Genomic DNA, 14,191 nt, shown 5'->3' on the forward strand with positions numbered 1-14,191 from the left:
TTAACTCAACTGAATACTTAGGGATAACAATTAAGAATAACTTGAATTGGAATGATCACATAGATAATGTTGTGGGCAGAGCAAACCAAAGACTGTGATTTATTGGCAGAACACTTAGAAAATGTAACAGGTCTACGAAAGAACTGATTACACTATGCCTGTCCAATCTCCTCTGGAGTATCGCTGTGCCGTGTGGGACCCGTGTCAGAGAGGGTTGAGGGAGTACATTGAGAAAGTTCAAAGAAGGCATCTCATTTTGTATTATCACAAAATAGAGGAGAAAGTACCACGGATATGATAAACAAATTGGGGTGGCACTCATCAAGACATAGGCATTTTTCACTGCATCAGCACCTGCTCATGAAATTTCAATCATCTATTGTTTCCTCAGAGTGTGAAAATATTTTGTCGGTGCCCACGTGTGTGGGGAGAAATTATCATCAAAATAAAATAAGAGAAATGAGAACTTACATGGAAAAATTTAAGAGTTCATTTTTCCTGTGTGCTGTTTGATAGTGGAACAGTAGAGAAGTAGCTTAAAGGTGGTTCGATGAACCCTTTGCCAGGCACTTAGTGGTGAATTGTAGAGTAATTATGTAAATGTAGATGTTCCATGCTCAACGTGTTTGATTCAATGCAGGCCAATGTTCTATAAACTTTCTGCTGCAGTTGCATTACCCTGCATACTGGCTTCAATTTGATGGTTTGATAAAGCACATTTGTAACAATCGGTTCACTGTTTCACTTTTTGATATTAGTGAGGCCATCTTGTGTGATCTTGTACAGATAACATAATGCCCTGCCTGCTGGCTTGCAAGATAGAAGTCCAGATACAAACTGATCTGAGAACCGGAAGGTAAAGTGGCCACTGAGTCTAATTTTTTGGGGAATTTTACTTACTTGTTTCTCGGTTTGTTACGTAGCTCTGCCTCGGAAAAACTATAGAGAATTGCAGTACAAAAATGCTCACAATGCAGAAAAATAAATTGTACACATGGTCACACCCTGAAAGCAACTGACAGTTGCAACAGTTTGTGGTGTATTAGCATAAAATAAAATAGACTGGTGAATAAAGTAATAGTGGTTGCCATTATAGAATGTGGTGTGGTAGGACAAACACTACAGCAGAATGGTCTATAGCTACAGATTTACATTACATAATGACACTTTCAAGGGGCGTGCCTAATCGTGTACAAGTGCAGTCACTTTGAAATTGTAATAATTTGTCTCATATTCTATCACATGATTTCCACAACTTGCATCTATTCCTCCATGGGGGCGCAATTTGCAGAATAAGTGATGTATCGTCTTCTGTAGAAGTGATATATGAAGGGCTTATTTCAATAGTGGTACAAGTCCATTTTTGTTCATTGTGAGATACAGAGTCCTAAAGTTAAATGAGTGCTGAAAAATCTGCAGTTGAGATACCAGAAATATTAAAGCATATGGCTTCTTGCTAGAGATGAACCTTTCTTTCTGTTTGGATCATTAATTTAGAAGCATTATAGGAAGAAAAGTGGAGGTAATGGACTTGTACCGCTATTGAAATAAGCCCTTCATATGTTCCTCTACATACTACAAAAAATCTTTCTGATACATCTGGGGCATTATTTACTCAAAAGGTCACATTGTCTTGAATGTAATCAATAAGCTACTGTGGTCATTTGCTGTTATGCTATCAATAATTTTGGTATGTTTTCAATTCTTTCACAGATTGAAACGGGCTTCCAGGAACAGGGGGTACACTTAAAGATTGGATTTGGTGAGAATTCACATGTTTTCAATGTAAGTATTTATTTTGTATTGCAAATGAAGTGCAAATGATAAGTACAGGGTTATTACAAATGATTGAAGCGATTTCACAGCTTTACAACAACTTTATTATTTGAGATATTTTCACAATGCTTTGCACACACATACAAAAACTCAAAACGTTTTTTTAGGCATTCACAAATGTTCGATATGTGCCCCTTTAGTGATTCGGCAGACATCAAGCCGATAATCAAGTTCCTCCCACACTCGGCGCAGCATGTCCGCATCAATGAGTTCGAAAGCATCGTTGATGCGAGCTCGCAGTTCTGGCACGTTTCTTGGTAGAGAAGGTTTAAACACTGAATCTTTCACATAACCCCACAGAAAGAAATCGCATGGGCTTAAGTCGGGAGAGCGTGGAGGCCATGACATGAATTGCTGATCATGATCTCCACCACAACCGATCCATCGGTTTTCCAATCTCCTGTTTAAGAAATGCCGAACATCATGATGGAAGTGCGGTGGAGCACCATCCTGTTGATAGATGAAGTCGGCGCTGTCGGTCTCCAGTTGTGGCATGAGCCAATTTTCCAGCATGTCCAGATACACGTGTCCTGTAACGTTTTCTTCGCAGAAGAAAAAGGGGCCTTAAACTTTAAACCGTGAGATTGCACAAAACACATTAACTTTTGGTGAATTGCGAATTTGCTGCACGAATGCGTGAGGATTCTCTACCGCCCAGATTCGCACATTGTGTCTGTTCACTTCACCATTAAGAAAAAATGTTGCTTCATCACTGAAAACAAGTTTCGCACTGAACTCATCCTCTTCCATGAGCTGTTGCAACCGCGCCGAAAATTCAAAGCGTTTGACTTTGTCATCGGGTGTCAGTAAGATTTTCCAAACCGTCGGCTATGGTACGTTTAGCTCCCTGCTAGCTTTATTCGGCGACTTCCGCGGGCTACGCATGAAACTTGCCCGCACGCATTCAACCGTTTCTTCACTCGCTGCAGGCCGACCCGTTGGTTTCCCCTTACAGAGGCATCCAGAAGCTTTAAACTGCGCATACCATTGCCGAATGGAGTTAGCAGTTGGTGGATCTTTGTTGAACTTCGTCCTGAAGTGTCGTTGCACTGTTATGACTGACTGATGTGAGTGCATTTCAAGCACGACATACGCTTTCTCGGCTCCTGTCGCCATTTTGTCTCACTGTGCTCTCGAGCGCTCTGGCGGCAGAAACCTGAAGTGCGGCTTCAGCCGAACAAAATTTTATGAGTTTTTCTACGTATCTGTAGTGTGTCGTGACCATATGTCAATGAATGGAGCTACAGTGAATTTATGAAATCGCTTCAATCATTTGTAATAGCCCTGTATTATACCTGCTAATGTGAAACACACTCTTTACTACAGAAAATATAGATATGGCGTAATCTACTGATAATTTGCAATTCCAGACTGCCTTGGGTCATTGAAAAATGTGAAGTCATGACAGAATAGTCCAGCATCAAGCAAAACCACAAGTAAATTGTAGAACGGTAATCCAAAATACAGTCCAGTTGAAATCCAGTAAACAGCCAGCCTACTAAAGTGCCTTGTAAGCGAGGTACAGATTTAAGCCCAGCAAAGGTTGAAGTGTCCTGCAGCTGCCTGGCAGCTATGATTTATCTGTGGCCCCACAGGGATACAGCATCCTTCCCCTCTTTAATCTGTTTGTGCAACCAGAAGTGTCCCTTTCTGCATGGTAGGGTGAAGGTGTGTGGCCAGTTAAGTGTTTGCTGTCCACTTCACTGCCTGGTGTTGCTGTGTCCACCACTTGCAGTGGGGAAGGTGGCATACTGCTGCTGGAACCAACTGGAGCCTGTTCTGGTCTCCAGATCTGCGCTGGAAGCCAGTGGTGCTGGAGATGGAAGGGTTCTGTTCCATGGGGGCCCCTCTGACTTTGCTGAACCTGGGGATGTGGGTCTGCCAATTTGTAGAGTCAGCTTGGGGTATGGCAGTGAAGTGGGAGACCACAATTCAAAGTGTCTTGCAGCTACCGGGCAGCTGGGTGTTATGTCCAGCTCGATGTCTGCAGCCAGGCACATGTAACAGCCCCCTGGCACCTCTTAATGGCTGCCGGAAGTGTTGATACCGGACATTGCAGGGTACTAATCTCACTTTCAGATGACAGTGATACAGCAATAAACACAAAAGAACCTCTAAATAACATAAATAATTAATTTTGCAGGTAGGGGTGGCAGACACTATATTCATTAATATTTGTTTTCTTGTGCGATTATCCGATTACTATACATATGGCTGGGACGCTAAAGTGGTAGAAATATCAAATTATAATCATAGTTGGTAACAGTGTAGCTGGAGCAAACAAGACTCTCGTATCAGGATAACATCTCTAAATGTTGTGAGGAAAATATAATGTCTTTCTAGTTAGTGCTCTTATTAACTTTCTGTATCCTGCAGGACTAGCAAGAAGGAGAAATCCATAATAGCATGTAATTTCAGGACTCTGTTGATGAGTTTAAAAATGTTTTATATTTAGTTTCTGTTTATCAATACATAATGAGCCCAGTGACATTCACTTCTGGATAAAGGATATTTTTCAGAATTTTCCATGCTTTATGGCTTTCAGCCATACACAACCCCTTGGCCCCTGCATGTTCTTTGATTTCATCTATCCACCATTAGCTCTTGTCCCTTTCTTATATCTCAAAATCCAGCAAAGAACTTCCTTCGTCCATCTTCCATCAATTTCCCTTGCTACGTTTCCTGCCCATCTCAAATTTCTGTTCATTGCAGTTTTATTTACATCTTCCACTCTAGTTTCTTCCCTGTTTTATTTGTTTGGTTTCCTATCTTTCCCTGTAATTCTCAATCTTTGATTGCTGTTAATTAGTTCCCTGATTGTTTGAACATGGTCGTCTGTGGCTGATGTCGATGGCCTCCCTCCCTATTCAGCGTCTCCCACGTCCATGTTGCTTTGTTCAAATGTATGAACCCATTTCGCTGTGGCAGGATGTGACGTTATGTATGGTCCACATATTGCTAGAATTTCATGGTGAAACTGTGTGCAGTTTAGACATTTTTCCCACAAGAATGGTAGTGTCCTGAATACTTCAACTTTGGAGTATGTTTTCAGTTGCTGCACCATTTCATTTTCAAACTGTGATGCATGTGTTAACTGTAGAACAAGCAGAATTGGGTCTGCAGAGAACCCAGATGCTGAATACAGGCTATTATCTTTCTTCAGTGTCACATTCAAATTAAATGCTTCACAGTCTGCAGTTCTGTATTAGGAAATGTTATAATTGAGATAATGCATCAGATCCTGATTCAGTGCATTAAAAATTATTTCTAACTATTTGACTGAGCAAGGTGATACACTTTGCAGATGCAGGACTGGTGTTATGAAAGGAGTAGGCCTTAGGAACTTTAGCAATCCTAATGTAAGTTTCCAGTTTTTGTTTTTTTTCCTGACTACTACTATAACTTCTTCTTCTTCTTCTTCTTCTTCTTCTTCTATTTCTGCTTGCCCATGACTGATTTCATCCCCCTTCCATGTTGTATAAAGTTACTGTTCCATCTCTGATGACATAGATGTTGACTGGACTTTAAATTTGACCCATATTATCCATGAGCTAGTGTAGAAGAACAGACCATAAAATCAAAACATGATATAGACTAGGTAACAGCTCTATGTTATTTGTACCTGGAAGTTTTGCCCATATTGATGATAGCAGAACTTATTAAATTACAGTTTGATTTGATTTAAACTATTGTTTCTGGTCTCTTGACTGAAGCATTCTTAGTATGAGCCTCTGAAGCATTGTAGTGGGTGTACTTTCAGGGTCAATAATGTATGTGGATTCAGTGACAGGAACCATGGGAACTTTGCAGTTGTTGCTGATTTACAAGCTTTAAGATTTTATTTTTGCATGATTTATTTAATCTGACATCTGCTTGATGTTTATAAAATCTTTCAACACTTTTTGCTGAAACATATTGTTGTTTGATTAAAAGTAACTTACCTATTATTGTGTTAACGTATTTTGTTACTTGACTTCAAAAATTAAGTTTTATTTGTAAGTAAATTTAAAAATTAATTATACTGTGTATTCTTGTGTAAATGTTGTTCACTGGTGTAATTTGATATCTTCTCTATTTAGATGCCAACAGCATGGTTGAGCCTCTTCGATCAGGTGTTCATCCTGGCTCTTATTCCAATGATGAATAGTGTCATATACCCTGCTTTAGATCGTATGGGCCTCAGAGTAACTCTTCTGAAGCGAATTGGTTAGTAGCATTAGTGCACTTTTTATTTTTGCAATTTCTTTAGATGGTTTAACAGTTCAGATGTAGAACAGGTGCAATTCCGTAACTAAAGCATTTCACACAACAATGTTGGCTGTGCTTGCTGGAATGAGTGACGGGAAAGCAAGTAGGCTCATGAGTATTGGAGATCAGAAATAAGTTCCGTACCTACTTTAAACTTGCCAGCAGGTGCAATGATGGCATCTCTGAGCTTGCCATCTCGATTCGCGAGTCTCGGCCACTGCCCAGTTATACCCATAAACTTGCTGCTTCAGTCATGTCAAGTAATGGTGAACTGTACCAACATGGAAAGGAGAATGATAACATGAGTTTGCAAGTAGAACAAAGGACTCACTGCTTTGTCTTTATATTACCAACTATTGGTCATGACAATTATTATATACCAAGACAATGACTTGTTAACAGTGAATATTGTACATTGAAGAGTCAAAGAAACTGGCACACCTGGCAACACGACATGGCATGGACTCAACTAATGTCTGAAGTAGTCCTGGAGGGAACTGACACCATGAATTCTGCAGGGCTGTCCATAAATCTGTGAGTACGAGGTGGTGGAGATCTCTTCTGAACAGCACATTGCAAGGCATCCCAGATATGCCTAATAATGTTCACATCTGTGAAGTTTGGTGGCCAACAGAAGTGTTTAGATTCAGAAGAGTGTTCCTGGAGCCACTCTGTAGCAATTCTGGATGTGTGGGGTGTCACATTATCCTGCTGGAATTGCCCAAGTCCGTCGGAATGCATAATGGACATGAATGGATGCAGGTGATCAGATAGGTGCTGATGTAGGTGTCACCTGTCAGAGTTGTATCTAGATGTATGAGATGTCCCATATCACTCCAACTACACATGCCCCACACAATTACAGAGCCTCCACCAGCTTGAACAGTTCCCTTCTGACATGCAGCACTTGATTTCTGAGGTATGCAACCCTCGACATTAGACACATACTCTGTCCATTTCTTATCACTAATAAGAGCTCAATGAGAAAGCAGCAGACAAGGTGTTTCATAGCAGCTTCAGCGTAAAGTAATTGTGTCAAATGGTGAAGTGAATAGTTTCACAAAATGCACAATTTATTAACAAAAACCAACAGTTGTCACACGTACAGTTTAGGTGATATTCACCACAAGAATAAAAATTTTATTGCTTGTTGTGTAACACCTGATCACTCAACATCCTTCTCAATCACTATTGTTTAGTAACTGTAGCTGAAATTCTTCTCACATCACATTTGTTGACTTTACCAACTTGCAACTAGATTATGACCTTCTAATCCAACCTAGACTTTGGGCTACACTACAGATCAGTTTGTCACCACAACCATTGTTCCAAATGATTAGTAACATATATACTGAGTCTGTACCCTGAGATTCATCATGTGGATATTCCATGGTGTTTTGGAAGATTTTTGCAATTTCATTTTAGCAATATGTAGATGGAGTCAACTGAAACATACCACTCATCACTTATTCATGTGACACCTAGCACATAGACAGTGGTGCAGGACAGTGCATGAGACGAGAAGGGGAAATTCAGGTAAAAAAGATGAAGTAGTCGGATGTATACCAGTTATTATTGTTTTTTCATACCAACTTTTGCCTGTCTCCCATTATTCTAAGTGTTTAGCTACGCCTGTTAACACACATCATTAGAACAAATATTGCACTAAAACAATTTGGAACTATATTGTAGAATGGGAACGTAAAATTTCAGTTGTAAATTCATTTAGTTTGTGATGAGAAACAAACTGATACATTTCATTACACATTACATTGGACCTTGCACACAATGAATTCCTTTACACATTCCAAAAACAAAGTTGCAAATATCTGTTGAAACACCAGAGATGCTTAGGAGCAGCACCTGGCAAATTTATAAGGTGTGGTTTTGGATATCAAGGGTACTCAAAATATATCACCTGCTTTTTCATCTCTTGTTGGTTACCTAAATGTGTCCTTATGTTTACTACACAAAACTGATGCTTTTCCACAGAGGAAGGGCACCCTAGATAACACTGTCCCAATTTCAGATTCTTGACTGGAATAAGATGACAAATTTTCAGGTATGCAACCATCTCATTACCAGGTGTACAAGTATGATATGGAGATTTCAGACAACAGATGTCGTACCAATGTAGTTTGTGCTATAAAGATTTGACATTGCAACATTTTGTTGTGTCATCAGCATGTGCATGAGTGATAAATTAGAGAAGTGTGTGTATAGTGTTGTGTTCAATATGTCAAAATTCATGCCGAACAAAGGGCGTTTGTGGAAGCATTAATTTTTTGTTTTCATTTGACTAAAACTGCTGCAGAATCATATCGATTACTTGAGGAAGCTTATGGCGGACATGTTTCATTGCAAGATATGTGTGAATGATGGTTTCGGCATTTCAGAAATGGTGAGTTTGATGTTGCAGACAAGGAATGTGGAAAATCGCCAAAAAAAGGAAGATATGGAACTGGAAGCATTGTTGAACTAAAATGATTTGTAAACACAAAAACAACTTCCTGAGCAATTGGGCATTACTCAACAAGTGGGAAAGATTCAGAAGACCCATAGGTGGGTATCACATGAATTGAATGACAGGCAAATGGAAAAGAGCAAAAACACATGTGACATTTTGCTCTCTCGGTACAAAAGTCATTCTTACATCATGTAGTTACAGGGGATGAAAAGTGGATTTATTTTGAGAATCCCTAGTGCAAAAAATCATCGGGAGACCCAGGTAAACCATCCATATTGACCGCAAGACCGAATCTCCCCAGGGGCCTCACCACACTTTGGCAAGTTCTTGCTTGGCAACCATGGGGCCCTAGCCTTTGCAGCATCTTTTCCCTTCCATGCTGCATGTCTCTCCTCTTGCTATTCTTTTTCCCCTCCCTTGGAGAACATGTCTGGGTATATTTGGGAATGTGTTGTGCATTTTCAGTAGCCTGACATCAGAACAGTCTCTCCACTGCTTTTTTGTTCTTTTTTCTGTCTTTGTTCCTCCCCTTTGGCATTCAAGGTTCCTCTTTTAATTCTTCCTCCCTGTGGGCGCCTGAAGGTGGGACCATGTATCTTACGTGTAACAGGTGACTGGGTAACACAACTTCCAGCTGTGGGTCGACAGATAGGGTTCGCACATATGCCCTAGTACAGGCCAGGTCCAGGAAGGAGTGATTGCATGGTCTATAACCTTCCCAAATTGTCAGTTGGTCCCATTGTCAGGTGTTTATGGGGTGTGACCTGAAGGAGCATGCTATCAGAGGTGCTAGCTGTCATGGAGAATTTTCTCTCAATGAACCCAACATCATCATCTCTGTCTACATCTGCTAAACATAAATGGATGAGGCTAACAATTCAAAGATCCTGCCAGCTGCACCTCTGTTCTTTGTGGTATCATGTACTGAAGACAGGTGGTCGTTTTCTACAGATAATCCATTTATTATTCAGAAAGGTGTTGATGCAATTTCCAGTCCTGTGAAATCCTGCTCTCGTTTACGCAATGGCTTTTGGAGACTACTAGTGATTCCCAAGCACAACAACTGCTTACAACTTCGCTCCTTCATGGTGTCCTGTTTGTGTCGAGGCCCATCGAATGCTGAATTTATTTACTCTAGGCTGTTTGATGGTCTGAACGAGACAGAAATCCAAACCTACTTCTGATAAGGGCATTATTGCAGTGCATCGGATGATGAAAAAGGTAGATACATCCCAGTGCCCACATGCACTCTTTTTTTTTTCCTGTTTTTCTATCAAGCAGGATATGAAGTTGTTATAGTCCGACTGTACATTGCGAACTCAATGCGCTGCTACCATTGTCATCATTACAACCACACTCGAATGTGCTGTCGACACCCAGCAAATGTGTAACCTGTGACAGGGATGCTCACGAGTGTGTTCGTGCACCTCCTTCTTCCCACTGTATGAATTGCGATGGCGATTATGCAGCCTCCTCCTGAGACTGTCCCATGTGTCTCGATGAGATCAGGATGAAGGAAAAAGTGCCTTACCCTGTCACTCACTAGATGTTGACTTGCTGGAAACCTGCGTTTTACCATCTGGCAGTTACAGTACTGCTCTTTCTACATCTCTCTCCATGAAGGACATGGCCAAGGAGACATGTGATCTCAAATTTAGCACCGCAGTTGTAAAATCCCCCAGTGTTATGGTAACATCCCCGTCTCCTCCTACTCCAGCAGTGTTACAGGCCACCATGTACAGGCCATCATGTAACAAAATCACCTGCTACACAACTGGCAGGCTGGAAAGATCAGAAGGAGTACTCCTGCAAAAGCTTGCTCCATCCCTCTAGCCACAACATGGTGATGTCACCTGCTACACAATCGACAGGCTCCCTCCCCCCCCCCCCCCCTTTCCGAGGATGGCATTCCATCTTATGGTTTAGTTGTGTTGCTCATCTAGGATGTGATTCACAGTCAAACCATCTTCCTGAGCACCCAGCTCCAAGCAGCTGCAATCTGAATTTTCCTCCCTCACTTCACCTCTTCCCTTTGTACTGTTTACGTCCGTCTGTCATTCAGTGTCACCAGGACAGACTTCCTCTCCCCCTGCGGGTTCCGGGGCTAGAATAGGCCCGAAGTATTCCTGCCTTTCGTAATAGGTGACTAAACAGAGTCTCAAATGTTTTGGCCTTTCTGTAATGGTCTCCTATAGGATTTAACCTCAAAATTATTGCGAAGAGGTGGCCACCTTTATCATCGTGGATCTGCAATTCCACTCATTCTCCAGCCATTGGGAAAGGACAGCTTCCCACTCGTGTTTCCTCCAACCACCGTGCAGTGTCTTTTTCTACACTGACGATGATAATGGATTTGTTTGCACCTGATATCCAGCATGGTGGCCAGTCTGTTGTGATGGGGGTCACCTCTTGGTTGTAGCCTCCTGACTGTACAGCAATTGCTCTGCGCCATTAACTCCCCATGTATGCCAAGGAGTAGATGCCCATCTACCCGGGGTATCAGGACCCCGGCAATGGTCATCTTGCCGGGTGGCCTTTGCTGGGGCTGGATGGCACCCATGGGGAGGGTGCCTGGTTGAAGTGGATGGCATCAGGGCAGATGACCCACCATGAAGCAGACTATGTCATCTCTTGCAGGTGGTCAAACACCAGCAATCTCTAAGCTTTCAAGGTCTCAGTTCCATGCAAGGCAGTATGACCTCAAATCATTTCCCTCCCTGGCGACACCATGGGAGGAATGGCAGGCTAAAGATAGAAGAGAACCTTATTTGCCCAGTACCTAGAATGTACAAGAGCTGGTGGGGAATCTTTCCTGTTGATGAAGCCTCAGTTTTTTGTGGAGTATTTAGAGGAGACGTTTGGGGACATAGAGGGATTGTCCAAAATGTGATCTGGGTCAGTCCTGATAAAAACAGAGTCCTCTGCCTAGGCATGGGCATTACTTGACTGTGACAAGCCGGGGGGGGGGGGGGGGGGGGGGGGGGGCTGTTTCTGTTTCCATCATACCCCATAAGAGCTTAAATATGGTCCAGGGTATTACATTCCACAGGGACCTTCTTTTGCAGTCTGATAATGAGTTGTGTGTCTACTTAGAGCAATGAGGTTTCCATTTCATCAAGCACTTCCATAGGGGTCTGAAGGATAATCAGGTTGCCACCAGTGCCTTCATCTAGACCTTTGAGGGTCGCACATTATGCCATAAGGTCAATGTGATGGTATACCACTGTGATCTAAAGCCATATATCCCTCACCCGATGTGGTGCTTTAAGTGCTGGAAGTTTGGGCATATGTCTTCTCACTGTACTTCCAGCATCACATCCCAATATTGTAGATGTCCATCACATCCCAATGCTCCATGTGCCCCACCTCACGTCTGTGTCAACTGCAGCGAGCACCATTCCCCTTGCTCGCTGGACTGCAGGATTCTCAGAAAAATCATGGAATACAAGACCCTGGACCAGCTGACCTACACAAAGTCTAAGAGGAAATTTGAAAGGCTAAACCCTGTGAGCATGACATCATCTTACGCTGCAGCTACAACAACAGTTCCAGCCTCATTGGTTCCGCCATTTATAGTTGGTCCACAGGGTCTCAAGACTACATCTGCCCCCTGGTTGGTGAGGGGGCACTCCTATGCCTGTTGCTCTCGCAACACCTACTTCGTGAGCAATGCCCTGCCCCACCCCCACCCCACAAACATTGGGGACATAAGTCCCCACTTCTCAGCAGGAGAAACATCAGTCTTCTTCGGCTCCTCTCATTAGGAAGGGGTCCCTTGGATCACTCCCTTCCCAGGTTCCTACCAGTGGGAAAGAGGACACCAGCCAGTGGCTGAAGAATTCACAGGCAGCTAGTCATAGTGCTTCAAGATCCTCCTCAGTCGCTGAGACTGAATCGGTGAAGTCCGACCAGCCAGAGAAGTCCCAGGAGCAGTGAGAGACATCCAAAAATAAAAAGGTCCCCAAGATATAAGAAATTGCAGGGCCCCCCACACCACTGTTACTGATAAGCTCTGCATCCGAGGACGAGGTGGAATTCTGGTGTCTCCTGACGACTGAGATCTCGCCAGACCCTCAGACCCTATGAATATCGCACAGGTACTCAGTGGCAGCAGGGGACTTTGAGGTGTAAACTGGCTCCTTGATCCCTCCATGCCTTTCCAGCCTCCAGCCAACGTCATCCTCCAGTGGATCTGCGACACTTGTTTTCACCACTTGGCTGAACTACGACAACTGTTAAGCTTTACACTTGCTTTCTTCTTTATGCTCCAGGAAACCTGATTCCTGACAGTGCGGATCCCTGCCGTTTGCAGCTATAGGGGATATTACAAAAACTATAGCAAATATAATAGTGTGTCAGGTGGAGTATGCACCTATGTCCTGAATTCGGTGTGTAGTGAACCTGTGCTCCTTCAAACTCCTCTTGAGGCTGTGGCTGTCAGAATAAGGACAGTGCAGGAAAAAACTGTCCGCAATGTATGTTTTCACTCGGTTGACTTGCAGACAGGGTAGGTCTTATACTTTCCATATTCATTCAGTTCCATCGTATGGCATTATCTTCTGGGACATTGCAGCATAGGTGCAGGTACAGAAATGTACATTAAGACTACTGTATAAAGTAGATAACCTACATGCCAATACGAATACTCCATATCTCATTAGCCACTCCGTCTACAATTTATCAGAATTCTGCAGATGTCTAATACAGGAGGTGGACAAAAATATGGAAACACCAAAAACACAACACATCATTATGCTTGTTGGCATTCATAATAGCTTCCACTCTCCTCAGAAGCCGAGTGGTCTAAGACGCTGCAGTCATGGCCTGTGCGGTTGGTCCCGGCGGAGGTTCGAGTCCTCCCTCGGGCATGGGTGTGTGTGTTTGTCCTTAGGATAATTTAGGTTAAGTAGTGTGTAAGCTTAGGGACTGATGACCTTAGCAGTTGAGTCCCATAAGATTTCACACACATTTGAACATTTTTTTCTCCTCAGAAAGGATAAATACAGGTCCTGTATGATTTTCAAAGGACTCTTATACCATTATTCCATCAAAAGTGGCAAGTTCAGGTAATGATTATGGAGATGGGTAGCGATCATGCACCCTTCTCTCCAAAGTAGACCACAGAGGGTAAAATGTATTGAGATATGGTGAATGTGATGGCTAGGGGAGATGCGAAAATTCATCCTCGTGCTCACGAAACCTTATCTTGGACAATGCAGACAGTGTGAACAGGAGCCTGTTGTCTTAGAACTTGGTATCACCATTGGGGAACAAACATTGTAGCATGGGATGGACCTGATCAGCCAAAATGGTCGCAAAACCCTTGGCAGGAATACCACAGTATGGCTCCTCAAATCATCACCAGACCTGTCGCCCCCCTCTCCACCTCCCACACCCTGTATCCCCCCCTCCCCTCTGACCGTGATTCACTCTTGGGATGTAAACTTGCTCAGCAGTTGGAAACAGCATGCAACAAGACTCATCTGACAAAATGACTGCCTTCCCTTGTGCCATAGTTCAGGTTTTATGTCTTTCGCACCACCTATGACTGCTGCATTCAGTTCTGCAGTGACTTTTGAAGCTGTCAGCCTTTTATTTTTCATCACAATCCGCTTCAGTAACTGTCTGTCATGATCACTT

The 14,191-nt window shown here is 42.7% G+C and overlaps 1 protein-coding gene across 1 annotated transcript in view; it reads left to right on the forward strand.

The window, feature by feature from the left end:
• The window catches only part of LOC124711609 (solute carrier family 15 member 4-like), a 67,179-nt gene that overhangs the window by 24,750 nt on the left and 28,238 nt on the right, over positions 1–14,191 (forward strand). Inside the window, exons 4-5 of the mRNA XM_047241773.1 lie at positions 1,714–1,785; positions 5,916–6,042. Coding sequence (XP_047097729.1) covers positions 1,714–1,785; positions 5,916–6,042 — 199 coding nt within the window. The remainder of the gene's footprint in view (positions 1–1,713; positions 1,786–5,915; positions 6,043–14,191) is intronic.

This window comes from Schistocerca piceifrons, chromosome 8 (assembly GCF_021461385.2).
Source record: "Schistocerca piceifrons isolate TAMUIC-IGC-003096 chromosome 8, iqSchPice1.1, whole genome shotgun sequence".
Lineage (NCBI taxonomy): Eukaryota > Metazoa > Arthropoda > Insecta > Orthoptera > Acrididae > Schistocerca > Schistocerca piceifrons.